Here is a 14,926-nt window from a genome sequence, read left to right as displayed (position 1 = left end):
TGTAAACCGTTTTGCCAAAAGGAAACAAATATTGCTGTAACTGCTTAAAAAATGTTGACTGGGAGCAGAACTCGTCCCCTGGCATCCACCTCCCTCCCTATTGTGCTATCACTTTCTATTTCTTTACTCTTTTGTTTCCTACTCTTGTTTAAGCTCTATGTTTGAGATGCATTAAGATAAAAAACCTTCTGACTTTACAAACCCTTTAAAGGATTGGTAAGATGCAATATGTTAAATAATTTTTTTTGTTTTGGGGTTAAATACTGCTTTAAAGGACCGGTAGGGGAGGCTCAAAGAGGATGTGAGAAGCTCAACTTTGGCAGAAAATGTCAATTTTATACATAGCTTCACTTCAAATATCTCTTTATCTACTAATTGTTTTAACATATATCATTGCCCATATGCCATGTGGTGATTACAGCCCTTTTTTTTTTACACCGCTGGCAAAGCTCTTTTTTTAGAGTGAAAAGTGTAGGGTATTTTTCTTAGTGCGTTTGGGTGCACTATCACATTTAGATATGATATATATATAAGGTTTTATTTCTAAGTTTTCTCATATCTCCTAGTTATCAGTGGCCAGGGAATCGCATGCAAATCGGCCCAATGTGAACATGGGCTTAAAGATGGTTCTCACTATTGGCAACATGGTTAAAGTAAACCTGATACAAACCTGGGCAGTTTAGACTGAGCATGTGATTAAAAATTCATAATTACACTTGTATTTAATGCAAATTGCTAGCAAGGGATGTTTGATAGTATCTATCAGTAAATCTTATGATATAATCAACTCTCACAAGGTGCGTCTGTCAGGAAACCTAGAGACGACGCCTAAGAATGTTTAGGACTTTATTAAAGTAGATTTGTTTGATGTGTGTTTTTTACTTATAGGAAGGGGTTGAACTGAGAGATACTGCAATTTGTCATTGAACTCTATCTCCTCTTAGTGTCTCTGTCTATACTGCAGTAAACAACTAAAGGAAGTACAAAAAGGAAGCATAGGGGTTCTAATCAACTGATAGAAATCACCCTACTCTATGCTCCTTCTCCTAAATGCAATCTCTTACTTCCATTCTTCCTTGACTTAAAACATGTCCTGATTGCAATAAAACACTGAGGCTGGGTTCACATTATTGCAAACTGGATGCAGGTATCCCATTATCCAATTCACATGTCAGGAGATTGTGACCGGCTCTCTATGGAGTCGGTTCACACATCTCCGGAGCGGCTCCAGTGCGAATTGCATAGAAGTCCTGTGCGTCTTCTGGTCGGTTTTAGGTCCGAATTCAGCAACAAAATTTGGGCTGAAATTGGACCTGAAACGGTTAATGGGGATGCACCGCACCCCTGCTTTGAGAAGCTACGTGCTTAAAGCGGGGGTTCACCCAAAAATCAACTTTCTGCCATTAGATCCAGCATACTGCTGACATTTTTGTACTTATCGTTTTATCAGCCGTTGTTATCCGGCTCCGAGCGGGGATTCCTTCCGGGTATAGGCGTTCCTAAGCCAAGCGGAGTTGATTGACAGGCTGCTAAAGCGCGTCACGCTTTCAGAAAATACCCGAAGTGACACTCGAGTGTTTACGGCGCCTGCGCAGTCAGCTCTACGCGGCAGGCGCCGTTAACACCCGAGTGTCACCTCGAGTATTTCCGGAAGGCGTGACGCGCTTTAGCAGCCCGTCAATCAAATCCGCTTGGCTTAGGAACGCCTATTTCCCGCAGAAATCCCCGCTCGGAGCTGGATAACAACGGCTGATAAAACAATAAGTACAAAAAAAAAAAAAAAAAACAGCATACTGCAGATGTCAGCAGTATGCTGGATCTAATGGTAGAAAGTTGATTTTTGGGTGAACCTCCGCTTTAACTGTGAACCCAGCCTTACTCCTGGCCACTGATAACTAGGAGATATGAGAATAACTTAGCAAAAAAAAAAAAAACTCCCCACCAACCAAAATACCATAAACTCACTAAGAAAAATACCCTACAGGTTTCACTCTGGTTCACCCAGCTTCGTTGGGGGTGTATAAAATAAAAAAAAGTGCTCAAAATGAAAAGTGTTGTAACCACCACATGGCAAATGGCCAATGATATATGTTAAAACTGTGTGCAGCAGCCCTCCTGGCCTCCCTAATACTTACCTGAGCCCCATCTCTATCCAGCGATGTCCACAAGTGTTTTGGCTGTCCAAGACTCTCCCTCCTGATTGGCTGAGACTCAGCAGCGGTGCCATTGGCACCTGCTGTCAATCAAAGCAGGTGCCCCCTGACCCTTCAGGAGAGAGAGGGGGCTGAGCTGCAGCTCCATGTCTAAATGAACACTAAATGAAGGAGCTGTGACTTGGCTCGGGTGCCCCCATAGCAAGCTGCTTGCTGTGAGGGCACTCGACAGGAGAGAGGTACCAGGAGCTCAGAAGAGGGACCCAAGAAGAGGAGGATCCAAGCTTGTTTGGTTGTACTTTGCAGTTGCAGTTCATTCTGCACTCCGGACAAGCTCTGCTCCCAGTCAAAAAAATTTAAGCAGTTACAGCAACATTTGTTTCCTTTTTGGAAGACGGTTTTAGTGGATAAAAGCACAAAACAAACCTCTATCTGTATCTTTGTTTCAGTTACAATAAAAATTATTTAAAAAACTGACTCTAACTGCCACTTTTTCTGGTCAACTGGTCTGTTAAAGTAAGCTGATGAATAACGGATTTACTGGCCAGATTGCTAGAAGAAATTAAAGGAAAAAGCCTACCAAAAATGAATGCATTCACCGCATCTAAGAATTATTAACAAATATGTTTGTTTTTAGGCTTAAAGGAGAAGTACAGCCAAAGCTTGTTTGGTTGTACTTTTCCTGTGGATCACAGGAGTGCAGTTCGTTCTGCACTCCTGTGACCGGTTTTCATCAGACTGAAGCCCGCTGTCGGCTGATGTCACAGAGCCAATCCAGGCCCGGTAAACTTCACAACCATATGGTCAGAATCCTCCCACATGCCTGGACAAGCACCCGGCTCAGCGTCTCAGCAAAGCACTAAGAGCCTAAGCCGGTCGCTCCCACCCCCTCCACAGCCCAGCACTCCAGTGAGCGCTAGGGGGGGGGGGGGGTGGTAGAGCAGAGGGCCAGTGACTGGCAGTCACCAGCACTCTGCTCATGGAGCTGTGAGAACCGAGCGATTGGCAGTGTTTGATTGCTCAGTTCTTAGTGTTGGATCTGGTGGGGAACAGATGTAGCATTGAAGTGATGTTGCATCCACCTAGGTAAGTGTGAACCTGGGCTCCAAGATAGTGCCTTTACAGCCAGAGACCAGATAAATGTAAAAAAACAAAAACAAATATTAAAAATATTTTTAATTAGGGGTTAGAAGACAATCTTGTGTTCAATAAACTCAAATACTGGGGGGTTTTAACTTATGGTTACGAATGTTGCTTAGAGAATTGTTTTTCTGACAGCCAGAAGAAGCAATGTTCGTCACAGTAGCTTAGTGATTTACAAATAACTATGCTATGTGATGGCTTTGCCAAGCCATTTAAAAGTGGAGAAGTTTAACTGGTATGTGAACTGCGGTGCATTCAAAGGCTTATAGTATATAAAGTGGTAAAATATGCCAGCAGAGCAACCAAAACTAAGTATTCATAAATTTTATGTGACGAACTGTATACACTTCCTTCTGGAAATACACTTTCATTCATGTAAATATTTAACGAAAGTGCTTTACAAAGCACCACTGACATCTAAACTTGTAACATAACAAACTACTAAATAACGTGCGGAGAAAAAAAAAAACTCTTTTGATTGGGTACCCTTGCCGCTAAAAATGATAGTTGTATGGATAGACTCAACACAGTATGCAATGATACTTGGTGGCATGTTGAGGATGGAGGATGTGCACTAAACACATTTTAGGTGTTTAGTTTAACCAGCTTGTGATGACCCTATAGTGTAAAGTAGAATCTTTTTTTTGCAGACAGGTCCCATTGGTAGGAGAATAGTAATTAAAGAGACAGTATTACCAGAAATCTAAAACCCTTCTTAAATCCATCAGAAGACCCAATGTACATAGCACTGGGTCTTATTTAAATCTGTGGTGTTGTTTCTGAGCACCCACCATGAGCAGACAGCGTTTTTTCTGGCATGTCCACAATGCTATGTTTGTCAGTTGACTGGCTGATCACATGATCGCAATGATTAGCATATGCACAGCAACAAACGTTCCCACTGCCTATTTTCATTTTTAACTTTCTTTCCTTTCACTCACAGCAGCTGTAAGGAGATAAGGGATCTGTGTGACCGGCAGAGCCACACTGTAAAATAAATACATAATTACATAAAAACATGTTAAAAATATGTAATTAATAGGTTAGTTAATGGGTTAAGCCTCGTACACACGACCGAGAAACTCGACGGGCGAAACACATCGTTTTCCTCGTCGAGTTCCTTGTCAGGCTGTCGAGGAATTCGACAAGGCAAGTTTCTCCATTCCCGTCGAGGAAATAGAGAACTTGCTCTCTTTTTGGCTCGTCGAGTTCCTCAACAGTTTCCTCACCGAAAATGTACACACGACTGGTTTCCTCGGCAAAAAAATATCTCCCAGCAAGTTTCTTGCTGGCTTTTGCCGAGAAACTCGGTCGTGTGTACGAGGCCTTAGTGTTCAAATTGAGCCAGATTAATTCATTGGTGTTTAATAAATTATTTAATTTGTCATTTTTTTATTTTGCAGATTGCCCCAAAGCCCATTTCTGGGAAAAATGATTATGTAAATATTCTATTGGTCATACAGTTTCTTCAGAAGAAATTAAATAGGGGGGTCTGCATTAAATAGGGCACTGTATAGAGCTTCCAAACGACAGTTCAGGGACTTATGTGACATTACCCATCAATTTCCCTATACCCACATCTATTCAATGTATCAATTGGTGATCAAAATCAGGGCATTCAGGAGCCAATTCGAATTACCATACATATCTATTGTGTTCACTAGTCACTCTAGCAATATATTGTGGCTGCTTAACTGACATTTCCCATAACTGCATACTGATTAACAGAAAGTAACTAATTTTCAGTGCTTCTATGCTCAGTAAGGCCTCGTACACACGATCGGTTAACCAGAGGACATCGGTCTGAAGGACCGTTATCATCGGTCAAAACCGATCGTGTGTGTGTGTGTATTTAACCATAGGTGAAAAATTAACCTATGGATTCCTAACCGATAGGTCAAAACCGATCGTTAGTAGGCACGACCATCGGTTAAAAATCCATGCATGCTCAGAATCAAGTCGACGCATGCTTGGAAGCATTGAACTTCGTTTTTTTCAGAACGTCGTTGTGTTTTACGTCACCGCGTTCTGACACGATCGGTTGTTTAACCTAAGGTGTGTAGGCGTGACGGACCATCAGTCAGCTTCATCGGTTAACCTATGACAACGGTCCTTCAGACCGTTGTCCTCTGGTTAACCTATCGTGTGTACGAGGCTTTAAAGGTATTTTGCCTTGGGTGGAAAAAAGTTGCATTCGGTAAAAGCATTATGGAGACGAGTCTGTATTTTACCTTGAACTCTCTGTAGCTTGGGTTTGGCAAACGTCATTGGCAAATTTAAGGGAATAAAGTGTTCGTGGTTGCAGATGGTTTGTAGAAACTCAAATTTGTATTCATTTAATATCTATAAAGAAAGAAGAAAAGTAGGTCATGTGCCTTCGGTTTGAGCCTATGGCAAAACTCCAGATGTTTCAGGTAACAAGTACAACTACCGTGAACAGCTAATTAGTAAACATTGTAATTCTGCTGATATTAAAGCATTGCCTTTCATTTACATTTTTTATCATGCCAGACTTACCAGGTTTCTCAAATGATTTCTAGATAACACTGCAGTCACTTGACATGAGACCTTGTATTGCGCAACTTCTCTCTCATTCTTCAGTGTAAGCGGATGAATGAGGCCACAGTAGGAGGCAATGAATCAGTACACTCTGCTTGCATTTTCAGATTCAGGCTCATACATAAAAATATGGAAACTATAGGGATTTATCAGGACATACAAGTACCCAAAAAGAATGTCAAAAAGCTAAATTAGAGGTCATGTATCTATCATTTTCAATGTAAAACTTTACATGTTTGGACTGACACTGGTGCAGATCCAGCTGAAGAAAGTAGAGGATTTGTTCTACAGAGAAACTCTTAAGCCCTGTACACACGATTGGTTTGTCCGATGAAAACAGATCGATGGACTGTTTTCATCGGTCAAACCGATTGTGTGTGGGCCCCATCGGTTTGTTTTCCCATCGGTGAAAAAAAATAGAACATGTTTTAAATTTTTTCTATGGATAAAAATCCACACATGCTCAGAATCAAGTAGACGCATGCTCGGAAGCATTAAACGTAATTTTTCTCAGCATGTCGTAGTGTTTTACGTGACAACGTTTGGACACGGTCGGATTTTTGACCGATGGTGTGTAGGCAAGACCGATGGAAGTCAGCTTCATCGGATACCCGACGAAAAAATCCATCGGATTAGATTCCATCAAATATCCGATCGTGTGTACAGGACATTAGGGTAGCAATAAGTGTTCTTCCATGTCCAATGAAGTAGACTATCTAGGTTTTAGCATCATAGGAATCACAGATTCTAAGCAGACAAGAAAGAAGATTCAGGGTAGGAAAGGCATAAATCAGGGTGTACTGATCCCACTGAACCACCATAGCATTCACTGTTTTCGCTAGAGGATCCCCGTATATGGACACAACCCTGTCCAGTTTGTTGTTGAACCTGGACCTATTCGTTGTAAGTGCATATACCTTTTAAAACTGCATACTCTACTGGTTTCCACTATGGCAAGTGTTTCTCTTTTCCTTCATGATACCATTCTTTGGTTTTGTTTTACATGCATTTCCCTTCCATGTGCTTCGTAGGCCAGCTATAGGTGGGGGCATTGGCCATTTGTCTGTACTGTTGGAATACTGTTGAGGGGACACACTGGACCTTTGCTGCCATGGTGCTATATGCTGGGTGTCCAGTGCGCCCCTATGCCTTTGAGGGATGAGAACCTTCCAGGCTCACCTGTCCTCTGCCAATCCATTATAATGCATGTGCTTCTACTATGGAGGCTCTCAAAAATGTATAGCGTTAAGACTGCAGATAATTCTGGGGTGCCTTGTCGCAGCCTCTGCAGCTTATGCATGTATTTACAAATGTGTGGTAAACCCTAATTTTTAGCGCAAACTGTTAGACAGGTTAATTTGGTTGTAGCAGACTGACTGGCGCGTTGAGTTAGGGTTGTTTGGGGGTTTTGTTTTATATGCGTAAAAGAATAGTTTTGATCAGAATCTGAGAAGTATAAAGAGACCAAAATCAGTAGCACCATCTTTTAATTCTATTGATCCTGTGTTTTAAGTTAAAAGTAAAGTCCTGGCAGCTAAAAGGTTAAACAGATAAAAACATGGAAAATTATGCGAATACTGCAGTGATATACTGCATTTGTCTGCCTTGACATACACTTAAAGGAATATTTTTTTTTTACTTACAATCCACGTGTTTACTTTGAGTCCACAATTGCAAAAATGTACACAAATTTTAGAGTCACTTGCCATACATGCTAGGATTTCTCTCGTTAAGCCCTGTGGGGTAGGTGGAGAAATCTCCCTTGCCAGCTAATATAATTCAACAGTCGGAGCACCCATGGCTGTTAGAATACCCAAAAGAATAACTGCATCTAATTGGCTGCAGTCCTGTTTGATCGACAATTGTCCACCCAGCCACTGTGATTTTCAGACTGAAATCTGTTAAGCTGGGTGGTGCTGACAGGGCCACCCACGGCTTGGAATTTGGCCAAATCAGCAAGAATTGGACAAAACTCAAAGCCATGTATGGCAAGCATAACAGCGAACTTGCACATTTCAGGTGCTGATTTTGAGATACTGGGATTGATTGCAGATGCTCCAGAGCTTCACTTTGCAAAGAATACCCAATCACACTCAAGGAAAATAAAAAACAGCATTATTTTTGCTTGCGTGAGATTAGATGATGGAAGTCAGCAGAGCTTCCCTCATTTACTAAGCTCTGAAAAAACTGCACTTGCAATGTGCACAGTCTATTTGCCTTTAGTAAGTTACCCCCACTGTCTGCATAATAAAATCATTGTTAAAAACCCCTGCCCAGTGCAATAAAAACAAAGACTTATGAACCTGGTTCAATATGGCTTTTTATACTAAAATCTTCGACACATATATTAACATAAGGTTTCCTTTGAAGGGTAAGTTTATCTTTTCATGAAAAATTAAAAAGTGACCTAAATCCTGCCAACCACTGCACATAGCAGCCATGATGCACCATACTGCCAGTGTATCGGTCTGTACACCATAATATCCATCATAATGCTTGCAATAGAAATCTCATTGGTCGGTAAGATCACGTAACCAAGCTGACCAGCATGAAGTGCTTCATTTTTTCTTACCACCTTACCAGAAGAACAAGCCTCAGATGAGTTTCTCATTGGTCAGCAAAGTAACGTGCCTGCGCTGACCAATGAGAGCTTGCCTGTACAAGCATTATGATGGACACTGCGTCTGGAGCTGTGTATTGCAATGTACAACAGCAGGGCGCATAGCGGCCACTAAGTGCAACGGGGTCCAGAGGCATGGCCGGGATTTTTGGAGTTAGTATACCTTTACAATTTTCATGAAAATTTAAATATGACCTTTAAATGCTCAGAATTGTATGCATGTTCAAAGTTGTGTTTTTATTTACCTTTGGGTCTTTTAGACTGAATCCAGACATGTAGTCATTGACGATTTTGAAGACGAACCCTCGGTCCATCAATGTTAGACACCTCTTAAAAATAATATTGCATTGGTTATATATTATGATTAAAAAAAAAAACATGTAGAACATCTAAAATGTTTATTTAAAAAAAAACTCCACTTTAATGGAAAGTCTTTTTAAATGACCATTGAAAAATAGACTAAATATTATCATGTTTACTTCCACTTTAGCTCCTGCTAAATCATGGGGACAAAGACACTGTCGTGGGTTTGCTAAATGCAAATATACTATGCACTTTGTAAGTGAAGCTGCAGTAATTTTCCTTAGTAAATTTAAATGCAAAGTTAAATAATAAAAAAAAATAGTTTTTGCTTGCACATGATTGGATGATGGAAATCAGCTGCGCTTTACCACATTTACTAAGCTCGGAAAATGAGTGCAACTCCCACTTGCAAAGTGCACAGTCTATTTGCCTTAAGTAAGTTCACCCCACTGGGGTTTATTTAGTAAAGGCAAATCCACTTTGCACTGAAAGTGCATTTGGAAGTTCAGTCGCTGTAGATCTGAGGGGGACATGCAAGGAAAATAAAAACAGCATTTTTGCTTGTACATGATTGGATGATAAAATCATCAGACCTCCTCCTCATCATTTTAGATCTTCCCCTCAGATCTAAAGCGACTGCCCTTCCAAGTGCACTTTCAGAGCACTTGTAGTCCAAAGTGGATTTGCCTTTAGTAAATCAACCCCATTGTTTCCAAGTCAGAACTGCTCAGTTATGAAAAGCTGAGAAAGAGACAGGACACAAACAGCAACAACAACAAAAAAAACAAAAACGTATTACTCAATTCAAAGCAATCACATTGGGTAGAAATGTACTTTAAAACTGGCCACATGGGTAGAAGTATGTAGACTTGTTAGCTGTTAACAAATATGCCCACCCGCATGTATTTTCATATACCGTATTTTCCGGCGTATAAGACGACTTTTTGGATGCAAAAAAATGCATTCAAAGTCGGGGGTCGTCTTATACGCCGGTGACAGTCTCCGTCTGCTGCGAGCGTCCATGATTTGAAAGCCGCGCCTTCTCCTCAGACTGTCCTGTGATAGGCGGAACACAAATTTTCCCAGCAGCGCCTCTGTTCTGTGTTCCTCCTATCATGGATGCCTTCTCATCCTCGGACGAGAGGACGTCCGTGATAGGCGGAACACTGAACAGAGGCCCTGCTGGGAAAATTGGTGTTCCGCCTATCACAGGACAGTCTGAGGAGAAGGCGCGGCTTTCAAATCATGGACGCTCGCAGCAGACGGAGACTGAAATCTGCAAAACGTGAGTGATGGCACAGTGGGGGGAAAGTGATGGCACAGTGGGGAGAAAGTGATTGCACAGTGGGGGCAAGTAATTGCACAGTGGGGGCAAGTGATTGCACAGTGGGGGCAAGTGATTGCACAGTGGGGGCAAGTGATGGCACAGTGGGGGCAAGTGATGGCACAGTGGGGGCAAGTGATGGCACAGTGGGGGCAAGTTATGGCACAGTGGGGGCAAGTTATGGCACAGTGGGGGCATGTAATGTAATGGCACAGTGAGGCATGTAATGTAATGTAATGGCACAGTGAGATTTGAAAAAAGCCTGTTTCTGTCAGCGGTTGTTCTGGCTACCCCTCAGCTTCCAGAAAGACTAGTAGGAAGGGGGTAGTCTTATATGGCGAGTATATCCCAAAAAATTTCCTGGAAAATTAGGGGGTCGTCTTATACGCCCAGTCATCTTATACGCTGGCAAATATGGTATACAGTAGCTGTTTTGGGTAGAAACATTCCCCTGATCACCTGGTTCAAGAAGGCGTTTGCCTACAGAGGGGAGCATGATGTGCACACTATCGTACATATGTCTGCAGATTTGTTGGCAGAACCCCCAGATCATGTGAAGGAGTCACAAGCCAAAGCATAGGTCACAAATCTGTTGACAATTTCCTAAACTTCTGACTCAGATTGTGTCTGCCTTGATAACTCCGAGTCCACCTCCTCCCCTGCGCTAATCTATAAAATGTTACCTTTATGAAATGGGCCAAGCTGATGTTAACATTCCTGGACTCTTCCTGTATTTCTCCATACCGTATGGTGACATGTGGTATTATGGACAGCAGCAGAGAATGTATAATATTTTGGAAAGAGTCAGGAAACCTCTGAGGTCTTGGTACCTGCAGTAACAGAAAATGCAATTAGTATACAATAGGTTAGTAACCTCACATGTAGCGCAGACAGAATCCCTGGTCTGGGAATACCTATTACAGCTGGAAATAGGGGTCATGTTACTTGTGTTTCCAATGCTAATGCAAAGACTACATTTAAGAGGGCCCTTTAGGTAGTCATAAATTTCGAACAAATTTTCTTTTCAAAATCAGAAAGTTCGTTTTTTTTTGTGATCCGATGATGCCACCATTGATTTTCGAAATTCGGCCGACCAAACTTTCATGTTGCCGAGAATATTCGTTTCTCCCCGGGAATATTCTTTTCTTGCACATGCGCATTTTTTTTCTATTACATTTCTCGCACGATTCTCCCATCATTGATCAGAAAATCGTTTGTTTTTCCAAAAATTTCCAACGTGTCGAATTTCTCAAATTTGTTTGCCGCACGAAAATCGGCTGTTGCTGCAGCCCACTAACGGTGCGAAATTCGTACGAAAATTCTTTGATACGATTTTCAAAAGAAAATTCTTTCGAAAGTCGAACCGTGTATGGCCGCCTCTAGTCAGGTGTTAGCCCAGGATGTCTGTGCAAGAGTGACCGATCACACTCCCAGCCTCCTAAAACTAAGACCCCATACACACTATTAGATTTTCTGCAGATTTTTGTCTTCAGATTTACCAAAACCATATAATATGAGGTCAAACCTTAAAGCCGTGTACACACGATCGGTTTGTCCGATAAAAACAGACCGGACAAACCGATCGTGTGTGGGCCCCATCTGTCTTTTTTCCATCGGTGTTAAAAAATAGAACACGTTTAAAATTTTACCTATGGATAAAAAAAACATAGAAAAATCTGATCGTATGTGTGGAACTCCATCGGAGAAAAATCCATGCATGCTCAGAATCAAGTCGACGCACGCTCGGAAGCATTGAACTTAATTTTTTTCGGCTCGTCGTAGTGTTTTACGTCACTGCGTTTTGGCACGGTTGGAATTTAGTCTGATAGTGTGTATGCAAGACTGATGAAAGTCAGCTTCATCGGATATCTGAAGAAAAAATCTATCGGATTAGATTCCATCAAATATCTGATCGTGTGTACAGAGCTTTCAAGTTTCAATTTGTATGCAATTAGGCAGGCCCTTGCACTATATGGTTTGGTAAATCTGAAGACAAAAATCTTCAGAAAATCTAATAGTGTGTATGGGGCCTTATGCAGTGTACACACGATCGGAAATTCCGACAAGAAAACCGTGGATTTTTTTCAGTTTTGGCTCAAATTTGTGTTGCGTACACACGGTCACACAAAATTCCGACCGTCAAGAACGAGGTAACGTACAACACTACGACGAGCCGAGAAAAATTAAGTTCAATGATTACGAGCATGCGTCGGCTTGATTACAAACATGCATGTTTTTTCTGTGCGTCGGAATTGCTACAGACGATTGGAATTTCCGACTAGAACTTTTGCTGTCTGAGATTCCGACAAAAAAAGTCCGATGGGGTATACACACGGTCAAAATTTCCAACCAAAAGCTCACATCCAACTTTTCTTGTCGGAAATTACGATCGTGTGTATGCGGCATTAGGCTCCATGCACACTACAGTTTTTTATAAGCCCAAAAAAGGCTAGAAAAAGACGCAGGATGAAAAATGCTGATAATAGCATTTTTGTGCCAGCTTGTAGTAGTAATTTAGTAGCTTTTAGAAGCATTGGCATTTTATTGCCATTTTTACAGTACATGAAGAAAATTAAAAAAAGTTGTTAGGAGTGTTTTAGAAGCAATTAGGAGTATAGAAAATATGAAGGAAACACTCCTATGGCCACAACCGTATGGGAATTTGATATAACAAAAGAAAAAAATTGGGCATAAGATAGTCCAAAGGTTGGACTTTGAAGGCAAAATGGACAGTAATAGATATACAATTATATATTTTATTTATAACAATATGTTTCAAAAGCAAAAAAAGGTAAAGCATTAAAAACATATACACAATACATGACAAAAATTAACATGCATAGTATACATAGTAGTGAGCCCCTGTGTGTCAACGCGTTTCACTGTCTAGCTTCGTCAGGACCGACTCAGGGATTGTTGGAGAAAAACAGATCTCACTATATTGTAAAGGAATCCATGAAAGATAGTCTGACCCATTAGGCTTCAAGTATTCTCATATATAGTATTTCAAGTACTTAGGTAGCCACGTGGCACTTGTATTATCAATACTGGCAAATGGAAGAACAAAACCGGATGAGAGAAGAAAGCAGAGGGTGGGGTGGTGGTATGGACTTGGACACTGAGAGCCAAAAGCCTTAGTAATATGTATATATGTAAAGCCAGTTCCATATACATGAATACTAAAACAAAAGCCCAAACTGCAATCAACAAAGCAGAAGTCAAATTAAATTGGGTTCAACAGTCCCTCAGGGCCATCATGGCTACAAGTCCGTTTAGCATACCAACCAGAAACCCGCATGTTCACCACGTGTGCCTCTAAAGTCCGACCTTTGGGCTAGCTTATGCCCAATTTTTTCTTATGTTTTATCAAGCGTTTAGGAGTGTTTAGGCGCATTCAGAATTTTTTTCTGCTGGAAAAACGCTCCAAAAAACTCATATCCTAGACGCTGAAGCTCAAAAAACACTAATAGCCTAATGTAGTTTGCATGGACACATAGGATAACACTATTTATATAGGAGCAGGAAAAATGCTAATAACAGCTTCTAGGAACTTAAAAAAAACTCCAGTGTGCATGGAGCCTAAATCTTAAACCTATGGGCCTATTCACACCACTGTGCTGCAGTAATGTATACATGAAGTCCAGGGAACATGGATCAATGCATTTTCTTCTTTTAGTAATTGGGCCATTTTACTTCTTAAATGTGTAATACTATAGAATAGAAAACGCACAAGCATTGTGTGACACTTCCATTATTATTATTATTATTATTATACAGGTCTTATATAACGCCATCAGTTTGCGCAGAACATCCGGGAAGACAGTACAGTCACAATACAATTCAATACAGGAGGGATCAGAGGGCCTGCTTGGTAGAGATTACAGTCTAGAAGTCCATGAAACCTTTATTAAAAATAGTAAAATCTGGTACTCACAAATGTTCTTTATAGACTTGCTTTGTCACTAAAAATAACATCTATGAAAAGACCAGGTCAAATATCACTGCACAGAATACATTTCTGTAGATCCTGTGAGATGGCATGCAGTCTAGCATGTATCTTGAGCTGCTCCCACCCTCCATGCAGTGCGTCTTGCTCTCAATCTCTCCTGCCTCCTGCTCTCCGCTCTGCTGTGATAACGACAGCAGTGGAGACTGGAGGACAAAACTATCTCTTAAACTGGGTCCGGGAGGGGCAATGAACTGGGTCCGGGAGGGGCAATGAACTGGGTCCGGGAGGGGCAATGAACTGGGCCCGGGAGGGGCAATGAACTGGGTCCGGGAGGGGCAATGAACTGGGCCCGGGAGGGGCAATGAACTGGGTCCGGGAGGGGCAATGAACTGGGTCTGGGAAGGGGCAATGAACTGGGTCCGGGAGGGGCAATGAACTGGGTCCGGGAAGGGGCAATGAACTGGGTCCGGGAAGGGGCAATGAACTGGGTCCGGGAAGGGGCAATGAACTGGGTCCGGGAGGGGCAATGACCCAATCCAGATCTGGACCGCGGTCCCCCATTTAGTGGTGTCAGTTCTATAACCTTGCCCACTCATTTCAAAACAAACAATTGATGATGGAATTTATTTCTTTTTTAACATAAAGATTGATGATGCAATTTAAACTCATATGTATTAGAGATATGGTGCAGCATATGGTGTAACAAATAACTAATATCAATTTACCTTGATCTTGTTCTCTTCTATAAGGTACAGTGCCATGGCTTTTGCCAATGCATCAAAGAAAAACCAGGAATACTGCAATAAAAAGGAATGCAATGGGTATACAGTAACAAAGAGCTTTTAAGAACATTCTTGCTTTAGGTGTTAAGCAAA

The 14,926-nt window shown here is 41.5% G+C and overlaps 1 protein-coding gene across 2 annotated transcripts in view; it reads right to left on the bottom strand.

Moving 5' to 3' along the window:
• The window catches only part of DOCK11 (dedicator of cytokinesis 11), a 333,222-nt gene that overhangs the window by 202,002 nt on the left and 116,294 nt on the right, over nt 1–14,926 (bottom strand). For both annotated transcript variants that reach the window (XM_040323688.1, XM_040323689.1), the window contains exons 27-30: nt 14,777–14,848; nt 10,786–10,932; nt 8,721–8,804; nt 5,528–5,639 (exon numbers count right to left, since the gene is read on the bottom strand). In XM_040323688.1, the coding sequence (XP_040179622.1) occupies nt 5,528–5,639; nt 8,721–8,804; nt 10,786–10,932; nt 14,777–14,848 (415 nt within the window). The remainder of the gene's footprint in view (nt 1–5,527; nt 5,640–8,720; nt 8,805–10,785; nt 10,933–14,776; nt 14,849–14,926) is intronic.

Source organism: Rana temporaria, chromosome 9 (genome assembly GCF_905171775.1).
Source record: "Rana temporaria chromosome 9, aRanTem1.1, whole genome shotgun sequence".
Classification (NCBI taxonomy): domain Eukaryota; kingdom Metazoa; phylum Chordata; class Amphibia; order Anura; family Ranidae; genus Rana; species Rana temporaria.
The sequence above is the reverse complement of the archived record's forward strand: the minus strand, read 5'-3'. Positions and strand labels throughout refer to the sequence as shown.